The 22349-nt window shown below is 65.3% G+C and overlaps 2 protein-coding genes across 2 annotated transcripts; one reads left to right on the forward strand and one right to left on the reverse strand.

Moving 5' to 3' along the window:
• The first annotated feature begins 201 nt into the window (after positions 1–201).
• RASAL1 (RAS protein activator like 1) lies at positions 202–10954 on the forward strand. Its single transcript, XM_080365865.1, has 21 exons — positions 202–1792; positions 3367–3423; positions 3514–3627; positions 3724–3785; positions 3874–4003; positions 4819–4900; positions 5006–5143; positions 5392–5480; positions 5577–5694; positions 5786–5939; positions 6145–6209; positions 6348–6460; positions 6652–6844; positions 6926–7063; positions 7600–7744; positions 7986–8161; positions 8250–8387; positions 8939–9074; positions 9165–9285; positions 9381–9445; positions 10639–10954. The coding sequence occupies exons 1-21, from the start codon at positions 1728–1730 to the stop codon at positions 10779–10781; spliced, it is 2442 nt and encodes an 813-aa protein (XP_080221991.1). The 5' UTR covers positions 202–1727; the 3' UTR covers positions 10782–10954.
• DTX1 (deltex E3 ubiquitin ligase 1) lies at positions 10904–21118 on the reverse strand. The gene is made up of 9 exons (XM_080366654.1): positions 19570–21118; positions 15691–16351; positions 13291–13352; positions 12969–13130; positions 12643–12704; positions 12297–12455; positions 12013–12174; positions 11828–11917; positions 10904–11475 (listed from the first exon to the last, which is right to left on the reverse strand). The coding sequence occupies exons 1-9, from the start codon at positions 19826–19828 to the stop codon at positions 11251–11253; spliced, it is 1842 nt and encodes a 613-aa protein (XP_080222780.1). The 5' UTR covers positions 19829–21118; the 3' UTR covers positions 10904–11250.
• Positions 21119–22349: the final 1231 nt, after the last annotated feature.

The following is a 22349-nucleotide window of genomic DNA, read 5'->3' on the forward strand; positions in this document are numbered from 1 at the left end:
GAGCCCAGGCCGCCCCACGGGGCTGGGGGGCTGCGGGGGCGCCCGGAGCGGCCGGTGCCCGCAGCCCCTCCCTTTGCGGCACAGCACCGGCGCCCGGGGACCCCGCAGGCACCCAGTGACGCCCCCGGCAGTGCCCCCCCGGGGGGCCATCACCCACACAGTGACCCCCCCAGGACCCAGCACCCACACAGGGACCTCCTAAGACCCACCACCCACACAGGGCCCCTCCGGGGACCCCGCGCCCACACAGTGACACCCCCGGCAGTGCCCCCCGGGGGGCCACCACCCGCGCAGTGACCCCCCAGGACCCAGCACCCACACGGTGACACCCCCGGCAGTGCCCCCCCGGGGGACCACTACCCACACAGTGACCCCCCAGAAGCCAGCACCCACACAGTGACCACCTAGGACCCAGCACTCACACAGTGACCCCCTCCAGCAGCAACACCCCAAGGACCCCACACCCACAAAGTGACCCCTCCAGGGACCCAGCACCCACATGGTGACAACCCCCAGCAGCAACACCCCAAGGACCCAGCACCCATACAGTGACCCCCCCCAGGGACCCAGCACCCACACAGTGACACCCCCCCAGCACTGACCCCCCGGGGGCACAGCACCCACAGCACTGACCCCTGAGGACACAACCCACATGGTGACATCCACCTCAGCAGGGTCATGCCCCCAGAGACCCAGCACCCACAGTGACCCCCCCAGCAGCAGCACCCCAAGGACTCTGCACCCACTCGGTGACGCCCACCCTGGCAATCCCTCCCGTGAGTCACTGCAGGAGACATCTGGCCAGCCCACCCCCGCACCCCCCCAATTCACCAACCCTCCAGCCCCCCCAGTGCCTCCTGCTGTGCCTGGCAGTGGGAGGGCTGCACACCAGCAGTGCAGCGGGGACCGGGGGGACCGCATCCCCCTCTGCCCCCCCTGGCTCAGGGTCCCAGTGCAGAGAAGCCGGGGTGTGGGGGGAACTGGGGGGGCACTGCAGGCACCCTGGGATCTGCTGGAGTCTCCCTGGTCCAGTTCACCCAGAGGCACCCCAGGTGGGGGCAAGGTCCCGTGGGGGTCTTGGGCACCACTGTGCCAGCAGCCCCCCAGGCAGGCTGCTTCCTTCACCTCTGCCCACCCCAAGGCCAAAGCTCACCCCAGGCTCCCCATGGCACCCACCGCCGCTTTGGGGTACAGGCAGAGCCCCCCAGCCTGGGGACAGTTTCTTGTGCCACTCAGCATGATAGGACAGAAGCTGCCCCCCGAACCCCACCCCCCCCACCTCCCCCGGAGCCAACAGCCTGCAATGGTCCTGTGCCTCAGTTTCCCCATCGCTAGTGGGGGGGGGGGCTTTGCCCACGCTGGCAGTTGCTGGTACACGGGGGGACCCCCACAGTCAGTTCCTGGTGAGTGGCAACCTGTGGCTGCCGGCAGGGTGCCGGTGGGCCGGTGGGCACAAGGCCAGCCCACCCGAGCTCGCCCACCGCCGCATCCCTGCGCGCTTCGGCTCGCTTGCTCTCGCCCGCTGCTCCGGCGCAGGTGGGGAGCGAAGCAGCGAGAAAAACAGCCGAGAAGAGGAAAAAGGAAGAAGCGACGACGAGAAGCAGTGGAGGAGGAGGAGGAGGCCGGTGCTGGCAGCCCCACCGGTGGCGGGGGGAGCTCAGGGCACCCCGGGGGCACCTGTTGTGGCCCCCCATGGACTCCTAAGTGCCCGTCCGAAGTTCGCCGGCATGGCCAAAACCACCTTACTGCACTGCCGGGTGGTGGAGGGGAAGGACCTGCCCGCCAAGGACGTGTGAGTGGCTCGGGGGGGGTCTCGGTCCCCCAGTTTCCCCCAGCCCCTGACCCTGGGAGATGTGGCGGGGGCGTGCTGGGAGCTCTGGGTGCTCTGCTCTCGGTACAGTTTTGGGGGTCCCTGGTTGCACCCACGCTAGCAGGGACCCATGGCTCCAAGGGGGGGTCTGTGGGTGGCAGGGGACTGCCAGCCCCCTCAGCTTTCCCCTTCCCCTTCCCCACCAGAGGTGTATGAGCCCCCCAACCACTTGAGCATCCCTTTGCTGCCCCCCAGCAGGGTGGGCACAGGGTATCCCCCCAGGGCTAGGCGTAGGACTGGGGGGACACTGCCCCCTGCACCCCCACAAACCTGTTGGGCATCCGTGCTCTTTGGGGGAGGGGGGGGGCTGAGAAGACGAGGGGGCAGGAGACCCTCTGCCTGCTCCTGCCCCACGGCTACGCCTCGGCGGAGCTGGCAACCAAGGGCTCCTCCGGATGTGCCAGCCTGGCACCGCTGGCCGCTCCCAGGGCAGGGCAGCCGGGAGCGGCTGTGGGCAGCGGGGCCTCCTTGCCTCAGTTTCCTCACCCAGTAAGGGGTCATGACCCTGTGCTGGGTGCCCTACTCGGGGGGTCTGGGCACAGCAGGGTGATCCAGACCCACCAGCACAAGGATGAGGTGCCCAGCACCATTCCCAGCCCCGCAAACCCAGCTTGGGGCCATCCCGGCTCAGGGTGACCCACTCGTGGCCGGGCTCTGGAGGGGTTGGGTGCTGTCAGACCCACAGCATGGTGCCAAGGTTTGCCTGCCCGTCCCTGCCAGACCAGCCGGGCCATGGGCTTTGCTCTGCTGGCTGGCGCTGAGATAGCCCTGGGGACTAACAAAGCCATTCCTTAGCCAGCATGCCACATCGCCTGCTGTGCCCACCAGCCGCAGCCGACGCCTTCCTGTCCCCCAGCCCATGGCTGGCACGGAGGCTGGAGTCACCTCCCTTGCTCCACTTGGGATCTGGCTTCTTACTGAAGCACCTCATACCATCCCCTGCCTCCAGCAGCTGGGGATTTGGGGTTCCAGCATCGCCCCGGCCATGCTGCCGCCCTGGGGCTGGCACCCCTCGGTACGGGTCCAGCTGCTATAAACGAGTGGGGAAGGGGCTTTGCAGGCAGCAGGTGGATCCCGCCCTTGTCCCCTCCATCCCATCCTCCCGCACAGAAGGGGTTAAGCCCAGGATGGGCCCTGGGCCAGCTGGGTGTCACCCTGACATTATGAGCTGCCACAGAAACTCTGCCTCAGCTGTGCTGCTGGAGAGACAGAGGTACCCATGGGTGGGGGGCATGGGAACAAAGGGCAACGGCTCATGGTGGCCCACAACAGGTCCCCCAGCTCAAGGAGCACGGGGAAAAGGCATTGTCCCCTATCCAGGTATCAGCTGTGGGGATGGGCTGAGACTCATCTCACCCCCTGAGTCGGTGCTTCACTAGTGGGGTTTGAAGTGATGCTGGGACTGGGCCCCCTGAGCCCCCCCAGCAGCAGCCCCCAGGGATGGGTGGGATGCCTAGGTTGGGCACTGACCCCTTGAACCCACATCCCCTGCCCAGGTCCGGCTCCAGTGACCCCTACTGCGTGGTCAAGGTGGACAACGAGGTGGTAGCCAGGTATGGGGGACACCATGCCACCCCAGGGAGGGGATGCATAGGGACAGGTGCTGTCCCCATGGGTGCAGCCACCTCTCCCATCACTGGCAGGACGGCCACGGTGTGGAAGAACCTGAACCCTTTTTGGGGCGAGGAATACACCCTGCACCTGCCCCGTGGCTTCCACAGCCTCACTGTCTACGTGCTGGATGAAGACACCATTGGGTAGGGGGGACAAATGGGGGTGTGGGTGGGCACCAGCGAGCCCCTGGAGGGGTGGCACTGGTGGCCTCAATGCATGCTGCACCTCTGCCCTCGCAGGCAGGATGATGTTATCGGCAAGGTCTCGCTCAGCCGCCAGCAGATCTCAGCTGAGCCGCGGGGTGAGTGGGGGGCAGAGAGTGGGGCTGGGTGGAAGGCAGTGGGGTCGGTTCTGGCATCACGGGGCACCCACCTTATTCCCCTTGGCAGGCATTGACAGCTGGCTCAGCCTGGTGCCCGTGGACCCTGACGAGGAGGTGCAGGGTGAGATCCACCTGGAGCTGCAGGTCCCTGAGCAGGGCCACCCACGGGTGCTGCGCTGCCACCTCATTGAGGCCAGGTAGGGGGACTGGTGGGGCACAATGGGGGTGCAACAACACTGGGGTCTTATTTTTGCTTGATGGGGTCTGGGCAGTGGTAGGAGGGGAGGGGATGGGCACAAGGGTGGCACAGGGCTCGTCCTCCCCTCTTGGCACCAGGAAGGGCCTTTGCTGTGTCCTGTTTGGGGACATCAATGTTGCCAACCCGCGTGTGATGATGCCATGGGGTCTCAGTGGGGGATGCACTGCCTTGGACACTGCCCAGGGGGACAAGGGGCAGAGCTGGGTGGCCCAGAGGGCCATGGGCTACCTGGTGTCAGTCTCCATCAGACCAGCCCACTCTGGCACCAGGTTTCTCCCCTTTGGCTTCAAAACTGGGGGAAACTGAGGCACCCCCCAGGCTGCCCCGCTGCTTCACCCTGATGTGTGTGCATGTGTGTCTGCATGTGTGTGCACATGTGCCCACACACGCACCAGACGGCAGGCTGCTGGCAGTGGAGCAGGCAGCAGAGGCAGCATCCCGCTGCCATGGCAACTGAATCAGATACCAAGGAAACAGGATGGCCATGGGGACAGCCAGGAGGGACAGCAGAGCCCCCTCCCGCTGTGCCATTTGGCTCCCAGGGACCACAGGAGGAAGGGGTTTGGGGCAGGAGTGCTGAGGAATGGGGACCCACTCTCAGCAGCAGCCCCCTGGCATCTGCTGGCTGCCCCAAGGGTGGCCAGTGTGCCCAGGTGAGCTGGGGGAGAAGGGGGGCTTGGGGGTGCAGGGACCATGCTGGCGGAGATGGGCCCCCTGCCCACTGCACCCTTGCTGACCCCCACCTCCCCACAGGGACCTGGCCCCCCGGGACCTCTCGGGCACCTCGGACCCCTTTGCCCGCGTGTCGTGCTGTGGGCGTACATTGGAGACAGCCGTGAGTCAGGGTGCTGGGCGCTGAGACCCAGAGGTGTGCTGGGTGCTGGGACCCAGAGGCTTGGGCACCTCATCCCCCATGGTCACTGGTCCCTGTTCCCAGCAGGTGATTAAGAAAACCCGTTTCCCACACTGGGACGAGGTACTGGAGTTCGAGCTGGCAGAGGGTGAGCCAGGGGAAGCTGTGCTGAGCGTGGAGGTGTGGGACTGGGACATCGTGGGCAAGAATGACTTCTTGGGACAGGTGAGGACCTCGGGGCACACTGGTGTGGGGCAGGGTCCTGGAGGCACCTCTGCACCCCTATTACCTCCCCGTGCTTGGGGTCCAGGTGACTATGGGTCAGGACCCACAGGGGTGGGGGCAGGGGCATGCGCACCCACTGAGCCTGGGGCAGTGCCACATCCAGACCCGCTGCGTGTCCTGGGCTCTCCCCCAAGGAGGGTGCTGGTGCATGCCTCCCCTGTGCTCAGACCCTGCCTCCTGCCCCCCAGGTCGAGTTCCCCTTGGACACCATCTGCACAGGCCCCACCAAAGGCTGGTTCCAGCTCCTGCCCTTCCCCAGCACCACTAAGGACCACAGGTGAGTGCATGAGCAGCTCCCCAGGGTGGTTCCTCCATTCCGGCTGGGAAGGAGCCAGGGTGCTGGACCCGGCTGAGCCCCCCCATGTCATTGCAGGCAGCAGCTGGGCACCCTACGGCTGGCGGTGCGGCTGGTGGAGGACAGGGTCCTGCCCCCCCACTACTACCAGCCCCTCATCCAACTCCTCACTGAGCCCATCCTCTGCCCTGGCCAGGTGGGTGCTGCGGGATGGGGCGACACGCAGGGCTGGCTGAGGATCACCCAGGTGTGGGGGCCTCACCACGCCCACCCTGCCTTCCCTGCAGCACCCTGCCAGCACAGCCCTGACCATCCTGGAGGAGGTGACCTCAGGGGAGAGCCGCCAGGATGTGGCTACCAAGCTGGTGAAGATCTTCTTGGGGCAGGGGCTGGCTGTGCCCCTCCTGGACTATCTCACCACCCGTGAGCTGGCCAGGACTAGTAAGTGCCAGGGCCAGGGGCACCACCTGCATCCCCCAGCCAGGAAACTGGGCTGCCAGGGTCCCTCCAGGCCCCCATGGGGAGAAAAGTGGGGCCACCAAGGGGGAGGCAGGACAGGTGCCACATGTCCCCAGGGCTGGATGCACCAGGGACAGCTGGGGCATCACCCCGTGCCCACCTCTCCATGGACTCTGTGCTCTTCCAGCGGACCCCAACACCCTCTTCCGCTCCAACTCACTGGCCTCCAAGTCCATGGAGCAGTTCATGAAGGTGAGCAGGGGAGGGGACACCGGCTAGGTCCCTGCTGCATCCCCCTGTGATGGCACCAGGGCACAGAGCTGGGTTGTGTCCCAGCAGGGCATCTATGAACAGTCTAGGGACGCAAATGGTGACTTCCATCCCTTGCAGGTGGTGGGGCTGCCCTACCTGCACGAGGTCCTGAAGCCTGTGGTGAACCGTATCTTTGAGGAGAAGAAGTATGTGGAGCTGGACCCTGGCAAGATGGAGCTGAGCCGCAGCAGGTGAGTGCGGGTGGGGTGGCTTGGGGGGACATGGCACCTGGCACATCCAAGCCATCTCCATCCCCATGTCCCCTGCAGGAGGGGGTCACCTATTGCTGTTGAACCTGTGGGTCATCTTGATGGCTTTTGGCCAACAAGGGTGGCCCATTCCTGGGTATTGGGTGGCCCCTGACCTGGTGGTATCCCTGCAGGAGGATCTCGCTCAAGGGGTCCCTTTCGGAGGTGCAGGTGCGAGAGAGCAGCCTGGAGCTGCTGAAGGGCTACCTGGGGGACATCGTTGATGCCATTGTGGGCTCGGTGGAGAAATGTCCCCTCCTCATGAGGGTGGCCTTCAAGCAGCTCCGCAGGCGCGTGGAGGAGCGGTTCCCCTTGGCACAGCATGAGGTGGGGCATGCGGCAGGGCCAGCACTGGGGGTCTGCACGCTGCTGGGACCACCACCCTGAGCTGTCCTTGTCCCCGGCCAGGAGGTGCAGTACTTCTCCATCAGTGGGTTTCTCTTCCTCCGCTTCTTTGCTCCTGCTGTCCTCACCCCAAAGCTCTTCAGCCTCCGGGAGCAGCACGCAGACCCTCGCACCGGCCGCACGCTCCTACTGCTTGCCAAGGTGCAGGGAACCTGGAGAGGGACAGGGAGCCCAGGGAGGGATGGGGACCTGGGGAAGAATGGGGGCACCATGGAGGCACAGGGACCTTGAGAAGGGATGGGGACCCTAGGGGGGAATGAGGAACTCAAGGAGGGATGGGGAGCTCAGGGAGGGATGGGGACCCAGGAGAAGGATGGAGACTCCAGAGACGAGACAAGAACCCAGGAGATGGATGGGGACCACAAGGAATGATGGGGACCCCAAAAAGGGTAGAGCCACTCCTGTCCCCATGCCACATGCCACAGGCTGGCTCCTTCCCATGCTGCTTGAGGCCAGCCCTGCCCATCACCAGGCCATGCCACCACCTGCCGGGCACAGCACAGGAGCCAACCTGGGGCAGCAGTTATGCCCCATCACGCACCAGCTGCTCCACTTTTCCACTTTCCTCCCCAATTCCCAAGCCCACGGGGTTCAGGGGAGCAGCCGGAGGGGTTCAGGGGAGCAGCCTTCCACGCCAGGGGGGCACAGCACTGTGAGCTCTTCCCTGCACGGGTCAGGCGCTGCAGAGCATTGGCAACCTGGGGCTGCAGCTGGGGCAGGGCAAGGAGCCATGGATGGCCCCGCTGCACGCCATCCTGCTGCCCGGTGTCACCCGTGTCAAAGCCTTCCTGGACAGCCTGGTCACAGTGGAGAGCACCGAGGGTGAGTGGGGACACGGGGGCCACTACTGGTGCTGGGTCCAGCTATGCCAGCACCTGATACCAGGGGATGGCATCATCGCTGCTGTCCCCCACATCCTGGGAGCATCCCCAGGGAGGGGGATGCACTCACTGCCATGTGGATGCTGCCAGGATGGCTGGGGATGGGCATCCTCCGGCTGGGGGAGGTGGTGGCACTTGGGGTGATGCCGCTGCTTCCCTGTCTGGCTGTGCCACGGCCACAGTGGGTGAGGGGCCAGTGCCACCGGCACTTTTCCGTCCCTCGGCCACCATCAAAGAGGGGTACCTGCACACCCGCACGGCGGGGGGGGCCACCCTGCTGCCCCGCTTCGCCTTCAAGAAGAGGTACTTCTGGCTCAGCACCGAGGCCCTGACCTACTCTAAGTCCCCCAAGTGGCAGGTGGGTGCCTGCGACCCCCACCCTGTCTGGGGTGCCCCAGGGGGACAACATGTGGGTGCAGTAAGACATGGTGTTTTGGGGTCCCCAGGTGCGTTGCTCCATCCCTGTGCCACAGATGCGGGCGGTGGAGCTGGTGGATGAGAGCACCTTCCAGCACCCTCACGTCATGCAGATCGTGGCGCAGGATGCTGCTGGGCAGCTCCACACCACCTATATCCAGTGCAAGGTGGGTGCCCCCCCACCCTGGGAGCCCCCTCCCTGGCAGCCATGGGGACAATGGAAATGGTCCTGGTCCCAAATCCATCTATGCTCAGGCACGAGCTGTACTGGGAACACTGGGGTACCCAGCCCTGACTGTACTGATGTCCAGGGGTTATCTGGGCCCTGGCTATACTGGGGAAATGGGGGTAGCCTAACCTGACTGTACTGGGGTCATGGAGGTACCAGCTCTGGTATATTGGGATCAGTGGGGTATCCAGCCATATCTGTACTGAAGTCTCTGAGGTACCAGCTCTGTTAGCACTGGGGTCACTGGGGCACCCTGGCTCCCACGGTGCCACCTCCCCACCAGATCCTACCTGTGCAGCTTTGCCATCAAAATGTCACTCCCCGTCACCTGGTCCTGGTGCCCACCACCATCCCCGATGCCCACCCCTACCCAGGACACCGTTAGCATCACCTATGCCCACCTCCACCCTCCTCCTCCCACTGGCAGTGCCCGGCGCAGGGCGCCCATGGGTGCCAGCGGGGTGCCACCCTCCCTCCCTGTCCCCGCAGAGCGCCCAGGAGCTGTGGCAGTGGCTCTGGGCAGTGCGGCAGGCCAGCAGCACCAACGAGGCCATGCTGCCCACCTGCCACCCGGGCACATTCCGTGCTGGCCGCTGGACCTGCTGCCTGCAGCCTACCTGCACCGGTAAGGCCGGTGGGCAGCCCGGGGAAGGGGGACCCCTGGAAAGGGGGTGTGGGGGTCCCCTGGTACCCCCACTGTGGCTGTCTTTGGCAGCGCCGGGGTGCAGCCGGACCCACAGCACCGTGGTGCTGAGCGAGTGGAGTGACCCCCTGGACCCCATGGCAGCAGCGCAGACCCTCTACAGGCACCTCCGGCAGGCGGGGGCCCAGCTGCGGTGAGGCGAGGGGGGCTGGCCCATGGCACGGGGGTCCCAGGCCCCTGGGTGCTGGCGAGCAGGGTGGGAGCGTGCTGAGGGTCACTCTCCTGCAGGGTGGCAGGGGCTGAGGGTCCCGAGGGCAGCGCAGTGTCCGAGCCCCCCTGCTCAGGGCAGACAGGTATGGGCAGCCCTGCTGAGGGGGGTGATGGAGACCCTGCACCCCAGGGTACTGTCGGGGGTGGTCCCTGGGTGGGCGGCTGGCGCACATGGGCACACGCAAGCACACACTGGTGCACGCTTGCACATGCATGCAGATGCGTGCACACACCTGCATGCAGTTGCACACACTCGCTCATGAATGCACACACATATACACCCGCATGTGCACACGGACATGTACGTGCTTGCACACGCTTGCACATGCATGTACACGCTTGTACATCCCCACACACATCACCTACCCACAGACAGTGCTCTCTGCTGGCTCCCTCCACCAGGGGACAGCAAATACACATGGTCACGGACACGAGGCCACAGGGACACCCAGTCACAGGGACACCCGGACACATGGCCACAGGGACACACAGCCATAAGGGACACCTGGACACAGGGCCACAGGGACACACAGCCATAAGGGACACCTGGACACAGGGCCACACAGCCATAAGGGACACAGGGCCACAGGGACACCTGGACACAGGGCCACACAGCCATAAGGGACACAGGGCCACAGGGCCACCTGGACACAGGGACACACAGCCATAGGGACACATGGACACAGGGACACCTGGACACAGGGACACAGGTCCGGCTGATGCCCACACTCCTGAACGTGGCCCACACGTGGATATGCACCCACGGGTGCACACTGGTGCACAGACAGGTGCATGCGTGGGTACACCCGCACCCCCCCACATACAGTGGCATGCACACAGGCACATGCAGCACCCCTGAAGTACACCCCAGCATCCGCCACACACACCCCTGTACACCCACACCCCCCATGAACACCCCCCAGCCCCACACACCCACCACCCCCATGCACCCCCCCACACACACACACGCATACACACAGTGTTGCCTGCCCGTGTCCATGGGGCACTGGGGGGGCACATGGGTGGGGGGCAGTGGGATGGGCCAGGATGGGGGGACGGGTGGGAGGCCTGGGGGAACAGGGTGGGACATAGTGGGGTGGTCGGGGAGTGCCTGTCAGGGGTGGGTGCTGGGGGGGTTGCTGGGGGGTGGGTGGCTGGCAAGCAGGTACCGCAGGTGGGTGCTGGGGATGGATGCCAGGGGGGTGCTGGGGATGGATGCTGTGGGGGAATGCAGGGGGGCTGCTGGGCACAGTGCTAACCCTGCTGGGGGTCGCAGGTGGGCCCATCACAGGGCAGCTGCAGGCGGTGCTGCGGGACCTGGACATCGCCCACGACATCTTTGCTCGTCGCAATGGAGCCCCAGGGCCACCCCCGAGCCCCCCCCGGGCTCCAACACCCCCCCTAGCACCCACCACTTGAACGGCAGCAACTGGGAGACTGAAACCACCCTCACCAACACCCCACTGCAGTATTGATCCTGCAGCAATGCCACCCGGCACCCCAGGAGGGAGGTGCAGGGACCCAAGTGGGGGCACAAAGGGGACACTGGCCCGGCGCAGGGTGTATTTGGTAACACAGAGATGTACACATGGCACCAGCTGGACGTGGCTCTGTGGGGCAGCGGCGGGTGGCACGGGTGGCACGGGCGGCTGACGCGCAAAGAGGCCACGGGTGGAAAAAGACAAGCACCAGCCCACGATGCTAACGCCACAAGAGCGGGGCGAACCAGGACAGGGGGGGACACAGGGACACATGGCACCGGGTGGCCCAGGATGGGGGATGAGCCCACCCAGCAGGGCTGCGGCATCAGCAGCGAAGCGGTGCAGGCGGCAGTGGCACAGGTGGGACATGGGGGTGAGGGGATGGTGGGGAGCCCCTCACCCTTGCCTCAGTCCTTCAGGGTGGCTTCAGAGACACCCTGGGCCAGCAGTTCGGCCAGGACGTTGTCCAGGTAGTTGGGGTCGGGGTAGCCGTGGCCTGTCAGGTTGGACCCAAACTCGGTCTTATGGTGGATCTCGTTCCATACCACCGTGTCCGACTCCCCCGTGGTGTTGGAGGTGCCGATGGTGAAGATGAGCCGCCGGTCCCACGCTACGATCAGCAGCTTCAGCACCTGCATGGGCAGGCATGGCCATCGCTCACCCACCTCGCACCCTTAGCCCTCCTCCCGCCCGGCACGGCCCCCAGCACCCCAGGGTGCAGGATTCAGCCCCAGCATGTTGCCTGCACGGTGCCCTCACTGTGGCACACCCCAGCCCTCCGTGGTGCCACCCTCATCCTCTCTGTTCCTTGCCATCCCATCCTTTCCCATTCTATCCCATCCCGTCTCTTCCCACCCCATCCTTTCTCTTCCCACCCCATCCTTTCTCTTCCCACCCCATCCCAGTCTATCCCTTCCCATTCTATCCCATCCCATCCTGTCTCTTCCTACCACATCCCACCCCGGTGCCATCCGGGATTCTCACCTTCCTGCCCTTCTCGTTGTCCGGCAGGTAGCAGTGCCGCGGGAAGCCACGTGCTGTGAACTTCTTGCCAGGATTGGGGTGCTCTGGGCCCTGGGGGGGGGATGACAATGGTGTGAGCAGGTGGCATAGGGTGGGGGCACCCAGCCCAGCAGGGGTCCCAGGGGTGGCGAGTGTATGTTCCTCACCTGAATGCCGGTGGGGATGTCATAGACAATCCGGATGGTTTTGGAGTCAGTGTAACCCGGGAGGGAGTGGGGGATGAGGTGAAACTCCATCTTCCCAGGGGGCTGTGTGCCCGTCTTCTCCCCGTAAATGGCCTTGCAGGTGGGACACTGCAGGCTGCCATCCTGCGCGGGCACCCGGGTGAGCATCAGGGATGGCACCTACACCACAGCACCCACCCACAGGGATGGGTGACCGTGGGGAGGGTGTCCCCGCCAATGTTCCTCCCAGGGGGATCACGGCTCACCTTGTTGCCGTTGTTGTACATGGCCAGGAGGCAGAGGAGGTGGTACATGTGCCCACACTTGCCCAGCTTGCCCACCAGCTCCGGCTTGATGCCCCTGTGGCTGAGGACGCCCTCATAGCCAGAGGAGGTGACCAGCCGCTCCATGCAGATAGTGCAGTCCTGCCAGGCACAGGTCGACAGGCATCAGTGTCCAGGTGGGATGGGGACATCACCCGCAGCTCCCTGCCCATCACAGGGTCTGCCCATCCCCTGCCCATGCCTCTCCCCATGCCCAAGCTCCGCAAACCTCCAGTGGCCCCGGGGCGAGTGCATGCCCAAGCTGCAGTGCCCAGGGATGCCCACTCACCTCGTCCGGGGGGTTCTTCACCTTCTGGATGTAGCGGCGCACCACGTCCTCGGGGGTCTTGCCTGCCATGGGCAGAGGGGAGGATGCCATCAGAGCCTGCCCGCTGTGCCCTGAACCCCTTGCCATCCCTGCCACCAGGATGGGGACAGCATGAGGAGGGGGTGCTAGCATGTGGCATGGAGGACCCATGGGCATCACCCCAAAACCCTTGGGCAAACCACTTGAGGGTCCCACCCCTGTGGGCAGCAGCAGCACCCATGCCTCAGTTTCTCCTCCGCAGGGGCTGGCATGGCCAGGGACACACAGGGACGCTGGTGGCTCCTTACTCTTTTTGAGATGCTTCTTTTTAGTTTTCCTGCAGATGCCATTGACACCGGGCACAGGTTTGATGTCACTCTTGCTGACGGGCGGTGGGTGCAGGATGGGCTTAGGAGCACGGGTCAGGCAGACGGGCAGCCCGGCAGCACACATGAGGATGCCTGTCATCCCTGCACGGGGGGAGAGGTGCTGTCTGTCCGTACATCCGATGTCCGCCCGTCCTTCCCCCCGCCATAGCCATGCCTCAGCCCTGTGCCCTGCCCCTTCTGCTCCCCAGCCTCACGATGTCACCCTGCAGTGACAGCCGGCCAATGGCTGGACCACCCTTACCTGCGAGGGCGGGATGGACAGGACCAGTGCCATTCAGGTTCTTGACCGGGAGGGCTGGCACCCTGCATGGAGAGGGGAGGGGAAGGGGGTCAGCCAGGTTGTCAGGGCTGTCACTGTCCCCTCCACACATGGCATGTCTCCAGGGCACCGTCCTCCCCATGGGACATAGGACAGGGTGTCCCCTTGCCAGCCCTGGGGGGTTGCTGTCCTATCTCATGGGGCTGTCACCTAGTGTCCAGTTGTCCACCCCTGGGGACCCAATGGCACTGGGCACATCACGTCCTTCTTGTCCCAGGGTGGGTGCCTCCTCAAGATGTCCCGATGGTGATGCCCCATGTCCCACATCCCCGGTAGGGACCTGCACCTCACCTGCTCACCCATCACCCTGGCCATCACTCCCATGCCCCGAGGGGACCCCCACCCTTCAAGGGCTGCCAGCCCCAAGACCCCTGAGGCGATGACGGTGCCTGCCTGCCTGCTCACCCCCGCTGACCCAGGGCACATCCTGTGTGCGCACCCATGTGTGCATCCGTGGCTGGGCGTGCACCTGTGTGTGCACAGCACCAAGTGGGCACCCATGTGTGCAAGGCTGGGGGTGCAGCTGGGGGGTGCAGCCAGGCGTGGGTGGGAGCTGGGGGGCTGTGTGCTGGTGTGTGTGTGTATGGATGTGGCTGTGCCCACGGGTGCGGTGGATGGATGGAGGGATGGACAGAGGGAGGGAGGAAGGAAGGGAGGGATGGACAGAGGGAGGGAGGTAGAGAGGGGCAGAGAGATGGATAAATGGATGGACAGACAGATGTGTGGCTGGGGAAGTGTATGATGGATGGATGGGTGGAAGGAAGAAAGGAAGGAAGGAAGGGAAGAAGGAAGGAATGGGGCACGCACTGGGATGAAGAACAAGCAAGAAAGCCCATCAGAGGAGCACTGCATAGCACCCGAGTGCTCTCCTGCCCCAGGGGTCTGCCCCAGCTCAGCAGCCTGGACAGAAGCCGCCCCCCCCCAGCAGTGTCATCCCCCTCCCTGATCCCGAAAGCCCTCCACGCACACAACCCTCATGGTGATGAGTTCGGCAGTGCTCAGCACCACACGAGCTGGGGCCTCCCATTCCTGAAGCTGCCTGTACCTACAGCCAAGGCCGGAGCAGTGGTGGAGGGCCCAACCCCCAGCCAGAGTCTTCCTGGCTCCCTCCTACCTGTCCATGGGGATGCGTGGATGGGACCTACGTGCTGGGATGGGTGCAGTGATGGGGATGGGGACTGGGACTGCTTGGCCCCGTGCCTGGCACGGAAGCGAAAGCATCACGTCAACAGGGGAAGGAAACGTGACAGGACCTGCCGGGGGCTCAGTGAACTTGCCTTCCCCCCGACCCCCCACCTCCCAGCCCCAGCTGGGGCCACTCTGCCTGCCCCCACATCCCCACCCCAGGGCCGGATCCTGCCCCCATGGCAGGGAGCTGGGAGGGATGGGACAGGCTCTCCCCTCATCCCCCGGGACAGCTTGCAGCGGACTGTGGTGCTTGCTCCCTTCTGGGGGGGCTCTGACCAGACACTTTGGAGGGGGAATCCGGGCTGGTTCCCACCCAAGTGAGTGGCACTGGGGCATTCCCACACCGGCAGGCTGCCAGCCGTGCCATCACAGCCTGCTTGGCAGGTGGGATGGGGGGCCATGGCTGCTCCTGCCTGCCCTGCCTGCCCCTCAGCTGGTGACAGCCTGGTGTCGAGAGCCCCAAGGGGTCACCAGGATGACCCACCAAGGGGTACAGCCATGGGCAGGGGGGTGCTGGGGCAGGGACACCCACTGGGACACCCCACTAGGGGTCTGCTCACCCACCCACATCTCCCTGGCAAGTTATTCCCATCCATGTAAGGGACAGTGGGGCTGAGCTCCCCGTGACTGTGTCCTCCCCAGAGACCTGCCTGGCGGCACTGGGCCACCAGCCAAGGCCATACACCCCACAGTGGCCAGCAGGGACTGATGTCCCCTAGGACCAGGCACTCCATCTCCTCCAGCTGGCATGGCACAGCATGTCATGGCACGGCACGCCATGGCACGGCACAGTATGGCACGGCACAGCACAGCATGGCATGCACACTGCACGGATCACCACAGCCCCTCTGCAGAGGCAGGGATCCAGGGGACCATCTAGGACAAGCCAGCTGCTGGGGCTGTCCCTCCTGCCACCATGTCCCCAGGGTGGGGAGCCTAGGGCTGCAGGTGACACAGTGCCAGAAAGGCTGGGGCTGCTTGTGCAAGGTAACATCAGGGGACAAGGCACCTCCACCTCCCCTTTTCCCCCTGCTCCGCCTGCCCATCCCTGCACCTGCCTCACCAGGCATCCATGCAGCTCGGTGACACCACAGCCACCCCCTTCCCCAGGCCACTCGCCCCCAGCCAGCTTACCCTGGGGGGACAGTGGCACGGGCACTGAGTCCAGCCCCCCGCTGCGTGCCAGGCCGGTTGAGGTTGTTGAGCCCGGGCAGCGGCGTCCCACTGGGCACACTCTGGCTGGGGGCAAACGCCCCACTGGGTACCCGCAGCCCCTCGCCCTTGGCCGTGCCACCTGCCACCGCTGCCGTCCCTGTCCCTGCTGGCCACAGAGCTGCCCCAGCAAAGGTGCTGCTCTGACGGACGGCACCCGGGTAGAGCTTGCGGCGCTGGGAAGCCAGGATGGCGTTGGAGGCGGCGCGGGTGCTGTTGACCAGCAGGCACTGTGGGCAGGAGCAGGGTGTCCCCGTGCTGGCGCCCACTGGCCACGACTGCGACTTGGGGATGGAGCCCATGGTGAGGGGATACGCCAGGTCCATACGACGCCGGAGCCGGCGCTTGCGTTGGGTTTGCCGGTTCATTTGGGACATGCTGCTGAAGTAGATGAGGTAGCAGAAGCCCAGGGAGGAGAGGTCCAGCCAGGGGTGCTGCTTCTCATAGGCGTTCTGGATGGTGATGCAGATGTCCATGTCGTAGGGCGTCCAGGAGCTGTTGTCGTTCTCCCACTCCCACACGATGCCCTTCCCTGGGGCTGAGGACGGGTCGTAGAAGTTCCTCCGTACAGGGCGCATGGTCCCTGGGGAGACAGGGGGGGGGTGAGCACCCACAGGGCTCCAGCACCCAGGGGTGCCAGCAGAGGGACGCATGACTGCACGCGTGTGTCCGGTTCCCAGCCCGGCACCCTGCAGGGATGGGGGTGCAGAGGCACCTTGGTGTACAAGTAGCCAGACCTGCCCTCCACAAAGCACCCCAGGGTGCAGGAGGGGTGATGGCCACCGCACTCCAACAGGCAGAACTTGCCTCCCCTCCGCCAAGCCACGGCAGCCGCGGCGTGCGATGGATCGATCAGCGTGTCTGCAGGGCTGCGCCTTCCCCGGAGACTCGTGAGGCTCAACAACCCTCCATCAGCAGAGCCAGCTTGGCTGTCGGCTGGGCTGCCAGTGGTCAGGATCACAGCCCTGGCCACCGTGGGAAGGGCGATGCTGCTCAGCCCCCAGCACCTTTTTCCATCCCTCTGGTCCAGGCCCATCCCCACCCTCCCTGGCCAGGGTCCCCTCACCATTCCTGGGGTGCAGGGAGCATTTCCCAGTCAGGAGGGGTTTCCTGACAGCTGCTGTTGCTCTGGCCAGCACTGGCAGTCACGGGAGCGAGGCGTTGTCCCCCATGCACGGCCAAATCCTGTCCCTTCACTGCTTGTTTGTGACCGAGTTGCATGCTACAGCTGCCTCTGAAGCACCATGGTGTGGGGGAAGCATCGTAGCCCCTTCCTTGAGCCGCAGCCCCAGCAGTCCCCCAGCAGCACAGTGCATTGGTGCTTTTCTATCCCCTTGCCAGCACCGTTTGCCCAGCCCGATTAACGACGCTAATTAATGGTCATTAATCATCAGCTGCATCAGGCAGCAGAGCCTGGCCCCAGCTGCCAGCTCGTGCTGAGGCAGCTCTGCCGAGGGCCCCACGGGAGGGAGGCAGGGAGGCTTCTCACCCTGCTCCAGCAGCCTATGCAGAACCGCTCATTCCTGCTGCCCGCTCCTGCCCCCATCCCAAATCCCACTGCCAGCTCCCATCCACATCCCACTGCCCACTCACATACACCTCCCGCTCACGTCTATGCCCTGCATCCCACTTGTGTTAACATCTGTGCTTGCTTCCTTGTGTCCACATCCCCCATCCTGCTGCCCACTCATGCCCACATCCTGCATCCCGCTCACATCCATGTCCTGCACCCACCGGTCCTTGCATCTGCATCCCACATCCCACTGGTCCTTGCATCTGCATCCCGCATCCCACTGCCCGCTCACATCCACATCCCGCTGCCCGCTCACATCCACTTCCCGCATCCCGCTGCCGCAGAGCAGAGCAGAGGAGGATGAGAGGAGGACACCCAGCCCATGCATGTGGGCACACACAGCTCTGGGTCCCCAAGGGCCACCAGCTGCCCCCAGTCCTACAGCCCCTGACGCCGCCACCAGCTGTGCCAGAGCCACAGGGCTGAGCCAGCATCCCCAGGGCCACCGGGAGGGGACACACGTCCCCGCTGCTTGGAACAGGGTCACCTTGTTTCACACTGTCGTCATTTTGGCTTGGGCTTCTCCCTCCCTAGGCACAGCGCAGACCAAGCACCCCCTCACCCCCCACCTCCTGCCCCACGAATGCCCTCAACCTGAAGGACCCTCCTGTCCCCAAGCACCACAGGACTCCAAAGATATGTGACAGCCTCCAAACCCAGCTGTCCCCAGGCCTCATCCAAGGGCAGAGATGATGCATGGAGGTGGATACAGGGATGGGGCACATGGAGACGACCATGTCGAGGATGATCTATAGGATGGAGCCAAAGCAATGGCCACATCTCCTGTGACATCCCTGGGGATGGTGAGGTCCCTCTCTCAGCACCCCTGCCCCCAAACTGCTGGCACAGGGACCATGGTGCCCAGGGACATCCCAGGAAGAGCCATTTTGCTCCTGGCAAAGACATGTCACCCCCAAACCCACCACAGGCAGGTATTCCCCAGGAGCACCCGGACCATGGCCATGAAATGCAATGCCAGGTGCTGTCATTGAACGGATCCTGGCCAAAGCTGCCAGGAGCTGTCATGGGGACAACCAGGCTGTTCTGTGGCACCCGCAGCCCTGAGTCAGCATGGCCACTGGCACAACCCTACTGGGTCTCGCTGACTCAGGGCTGCAGGTGCCAAGTTGCCCCTTGCCAAGTCTGTGACCAGCTGGAGACCAATTTGGAGCCAGGCATGATGGCAGAGGCAGGGTGGCAGGTCCCTGGCTTGGTCCCTATCTCAGTCCCCAGCCCATCACAGGAGCCACATCTGCACACAGGGTCATTCACTATTGCTGGTGACTGGGATCGATGGCAGGGGAGGCACGGTCACAGGGATCTTTCTCTGAGGTGGCCCCTGTGTGTCCCCAGGCAAGTCTAGGGGAGGCTGGCGGTGTCACTCAGTGTGTGGCAGGTCCCCTGCCTGCTCTGTCTGGCCTGGGACTGGACCCTGCCCTTGGCAGCCCATGCTTCCTGACAGGCAGGGATGCAGGGACAGCCAGGAGAGCACCTGAACTGGTGAGTCCCTCGTGGCACAGCCAGCATGCACCAGTTTAATGGGTCACACTGCAACGGGGACATATTTAATGGGGTCTGGGCTCAGTGCCGGCACGGGACCAGCTTTGATTTCCCCCGAGAACATGTGGCCTGGATGTGTGCCGCAGCACAGTGCCATTGGCAGGCAGGTACTAACAGCCACACCTGCATGGCTGCATCCAGCCCAGTACCCACCACAGCTCCCAGTGCCCAAACTGGGGCCTCCCCAGTTCCTTGGGGACCTCAGATGGAGCAGCTTTGTGGGGCAGACAGGTGATCAGCGTGATGCACCCCCCACCACAGCACCCCACTGCGGGTGAGAGGGGATGGAGGGACTCTGGGACGCGTCCCTCCAAGGCAGGGGTCCATGGTAGAGGGGAAAGTGGGGATGGGTCCATGGGGGGAGCAGAGCCCAGCACGGTGAGGGAAGGGCAGAAGGAACAGGAGGGCCAGATGGATGGAGAGGAGGGTGTGTGCACTGGGGTGGAGGGACAGATGGATGGACAGATGGGTGGATGGATGGATGGATGGATGGATGGATGGATGGATGGTTGGATGGATGGATGGATGATGCAGGAATGAAGTGACAGGCCAGTAAGTAGAGATACACTGGGAGGGAGGGAGGGAGGAACGGTGAATGGGTAGAGGGATGGAAGGATGGATGGGTGGATGGATCGGTAGATGTTACCGGCTCAGCACCAGCGCCTTACCTGTGTCCTGCCGGAACTGGTGCATAGACTGGAGGTCAATGATGTAGGGTGCCAGCTGGACATCGACCTGGCCCAGCACCACACTGCCACGGGCATCCTCCTTCAGCACGTTCTCGATGTGGTGGCAGACAGCGGCCGAGTAGGGCCGCCAGCGTCCATGCTCGTTCAGCCACTCCCACACCACCACGCGGGCCAGGTTTTGGGGGGGGAAGCCCAGGCCACTGGAGGCCAGCATGGCCCCTGAGCCCTGCCGTGCCATACTGGGGGGATGGTGGCTTAGCCCCGCACCATGTCCTGGCACAGGGATGTGGGGCTCACCCAGAGCCTTTCCAAATCCTTCTCCCGGCTCCTGCCAGCTGTGGGCTCCCGAGCTCAGCAGAGGAAACACTGCGGGGCTCTGCAGAGGTGGGTGCTGCCAGCCAGGTCCCCAGGCTTTCTGGTCCCGCTCTCCTGGGGCCACCACGCTGGGCTGGGGCCATCCATCACCCAGCACGTCTTCCTTGGCCCTTCCTCCTCCTCCCCACAGTGCTGGCAAGGCTCAGGCTCCAAAAAACCACTGGGATCCCCCTGGTCTGCATCAGCTTATGGGTAGCTGGTGGCTGTGGATGATGCTGGGGACACACAGCCACGGTGCTGTCCCCAGGACACCCCCTCCTCCTCTTCCTCTTTGTGTCCTGCTGCTCAGCCTACGTCCTCGATGGCTCCACGGATGTCCCCACCACCCAGCACATCACCAGTGGCAAATGAGGGGGGTGTCACCTGCAAAACAGGGCCACAGCACTGGTCACCCTGGGTACTGCTAGGTAGGTGGCAGCTGGGGGACTGTCCCCCATCACCCCTGTGGAGCTGGCGGGCGGCGAGGCTGCTGTGCCCGCAGCCCTGGTAGCGTGGGCTGCTTGCCAGCCCCAGCCGGCTGCTGGCCTTCAACGTGACAGCAGGGACAAGGGGGACGGGGGGGACAGGTGACCCTGCTCACAGCCCTGGGGGGCTGGCAGGGGCCCTGCAAGACTGGGGAGCCCCATCTCTCCCTGCCCAGGCAGCCTGGGTGCTGGGGAGCCCCGCAGCCCCCCGGAGCCCGCTCCAGCCGCCACTGATTTATGATCTGCACTGCAGGCATCAGGCTGGGGGTGATCCTGGGCCATCTGCCCTGGCCCCCTGCTCCCCAGCCTGCGCCCTTGCCCACCCACAGCAGCCCCCAGCCCCACGGGGGTGGGTGGGGGGCCAGGGGGAGGTTTTGCTGCACAGCTGCTGTAGACAGACAGAGGCACGGATACGGCCCGGCACACACAGACACACTGACACAGAGACGCACGCACGGGCACACACACAGCTGGTGACACAGACAGACAGTGGGACCCAGACGGACAGACAGACACAGGGACCCCCAACAGCGCAACCCCCCCGGGGATGCCCAGGCACGCACTGCCACAGGCGTGCACACGCGCACCCTCACACCTCCACACGCGTGTGCACCCTCGCGCCCAGCCAGCACCCGCCGTGACCCCGCGCTCCACCGCACTGGAGGGACCCTCACCCCAACCCCAGCCCCCCTGCGCCCCCCACGGGACCGGGCTATGGGGACAAGCCACGGTGCCAGCCCCCCCCCCCCCCCCAGGCCCGGCTGCTCGTGGAGTAGGGGGAGGGGGGCGGGGGGCTGGTGGTGGTAAGTCCAGGCCTGGCCCCCGGTGCCCGGTTCCCCCCGTGCCCAACAGCCCCCAGCCCCCGGTGTGCGATACCCCCCGTGCACGGCAGCCCCCAGCCCCCCAGGTGCACGGCAGCCCCCGGTGGACGGTTCCCCCCGTCCCCGGCGCATAGTAACCCCCAGCCCCCCGGTGCACGGTGCCTGCCCCCCCCCGGTGCACGGTCCCGCCGCCGCCCCCCCGGAGCCGGTACCCCCCGCCCCGCCATGGCCGCCACCGCCCGGCATCGCCCGCGCCCCGCGCCGCTACCTCCGGCAGCTGCAGCCGCAGCGGGACCCGCAGCCGCACCGGGAGCAGCGGCGACGGCGGCGGCGGGCGCGGGGCCGGGCGGCGGCAGCGCTCCGCCAGCGCCAGGCAGCCACGGGCACCGGCGGCGGCGCGCACGGCAGCGCGGGCACCCGCACCGGGCACCCGCACCGGGACCGGGCATCCGCACCGGGGACACGCGTGGTGGACCGGGCATCTTCACCGGGGACACGCACCGGGGACCGGGGACGCGCACTGGGGACATGTAGGGGACCGGGCATCCGTATCAGGGACCTGTAGCAGGAGGGGGCACCCACACCGGGGCCGGGCATCTTCACCGGGGACATGCGTGGGGGACTGGGCATCTGCACTGGGGCCGGGCACCAACACCGGGGCCGGGCACCCACACGGGGGACACACACAGGGGCCTGGGCACCCACGCTGGGAACACACACTGGGGACACATAGGGGACTGGACATCCATACTGGGGCTGGGCACCCACACCAGGGCTGGGCACCCACACCAGGGACACACACCAGAGCCAGGCACCCACACCGGGGACACACACCCACACTGGGGACACACACCGGAGCTGGGCACCCACACTGGTGCTGGGCACCCACACTGGGGACACACACCAGGGCTGGGCACCCACACTAGGGACGCACACAGGGGCCTGGGCACCCACACTGGGGACACACACAGGCGATAGGCACCCACACCAGGGACCCACACCTGTTGTGGGTTCCTGGCCTGGAACCACGTGCACCAGCCACACATACACCCGCATCTGCAGTGGGCACAAGGACAGGACCCCCACCCACACTGGGGAC

Source organism: Falco punctatus (genome assembly GCF_963210335.1).
Source record: "Falco punctatus genome assembly, chromosome: 1".
NCBI lineage: Eukaryota > Metazoa > Chordata > Aves > Falconiformes > Falconidae > Falco > Falco punctatus.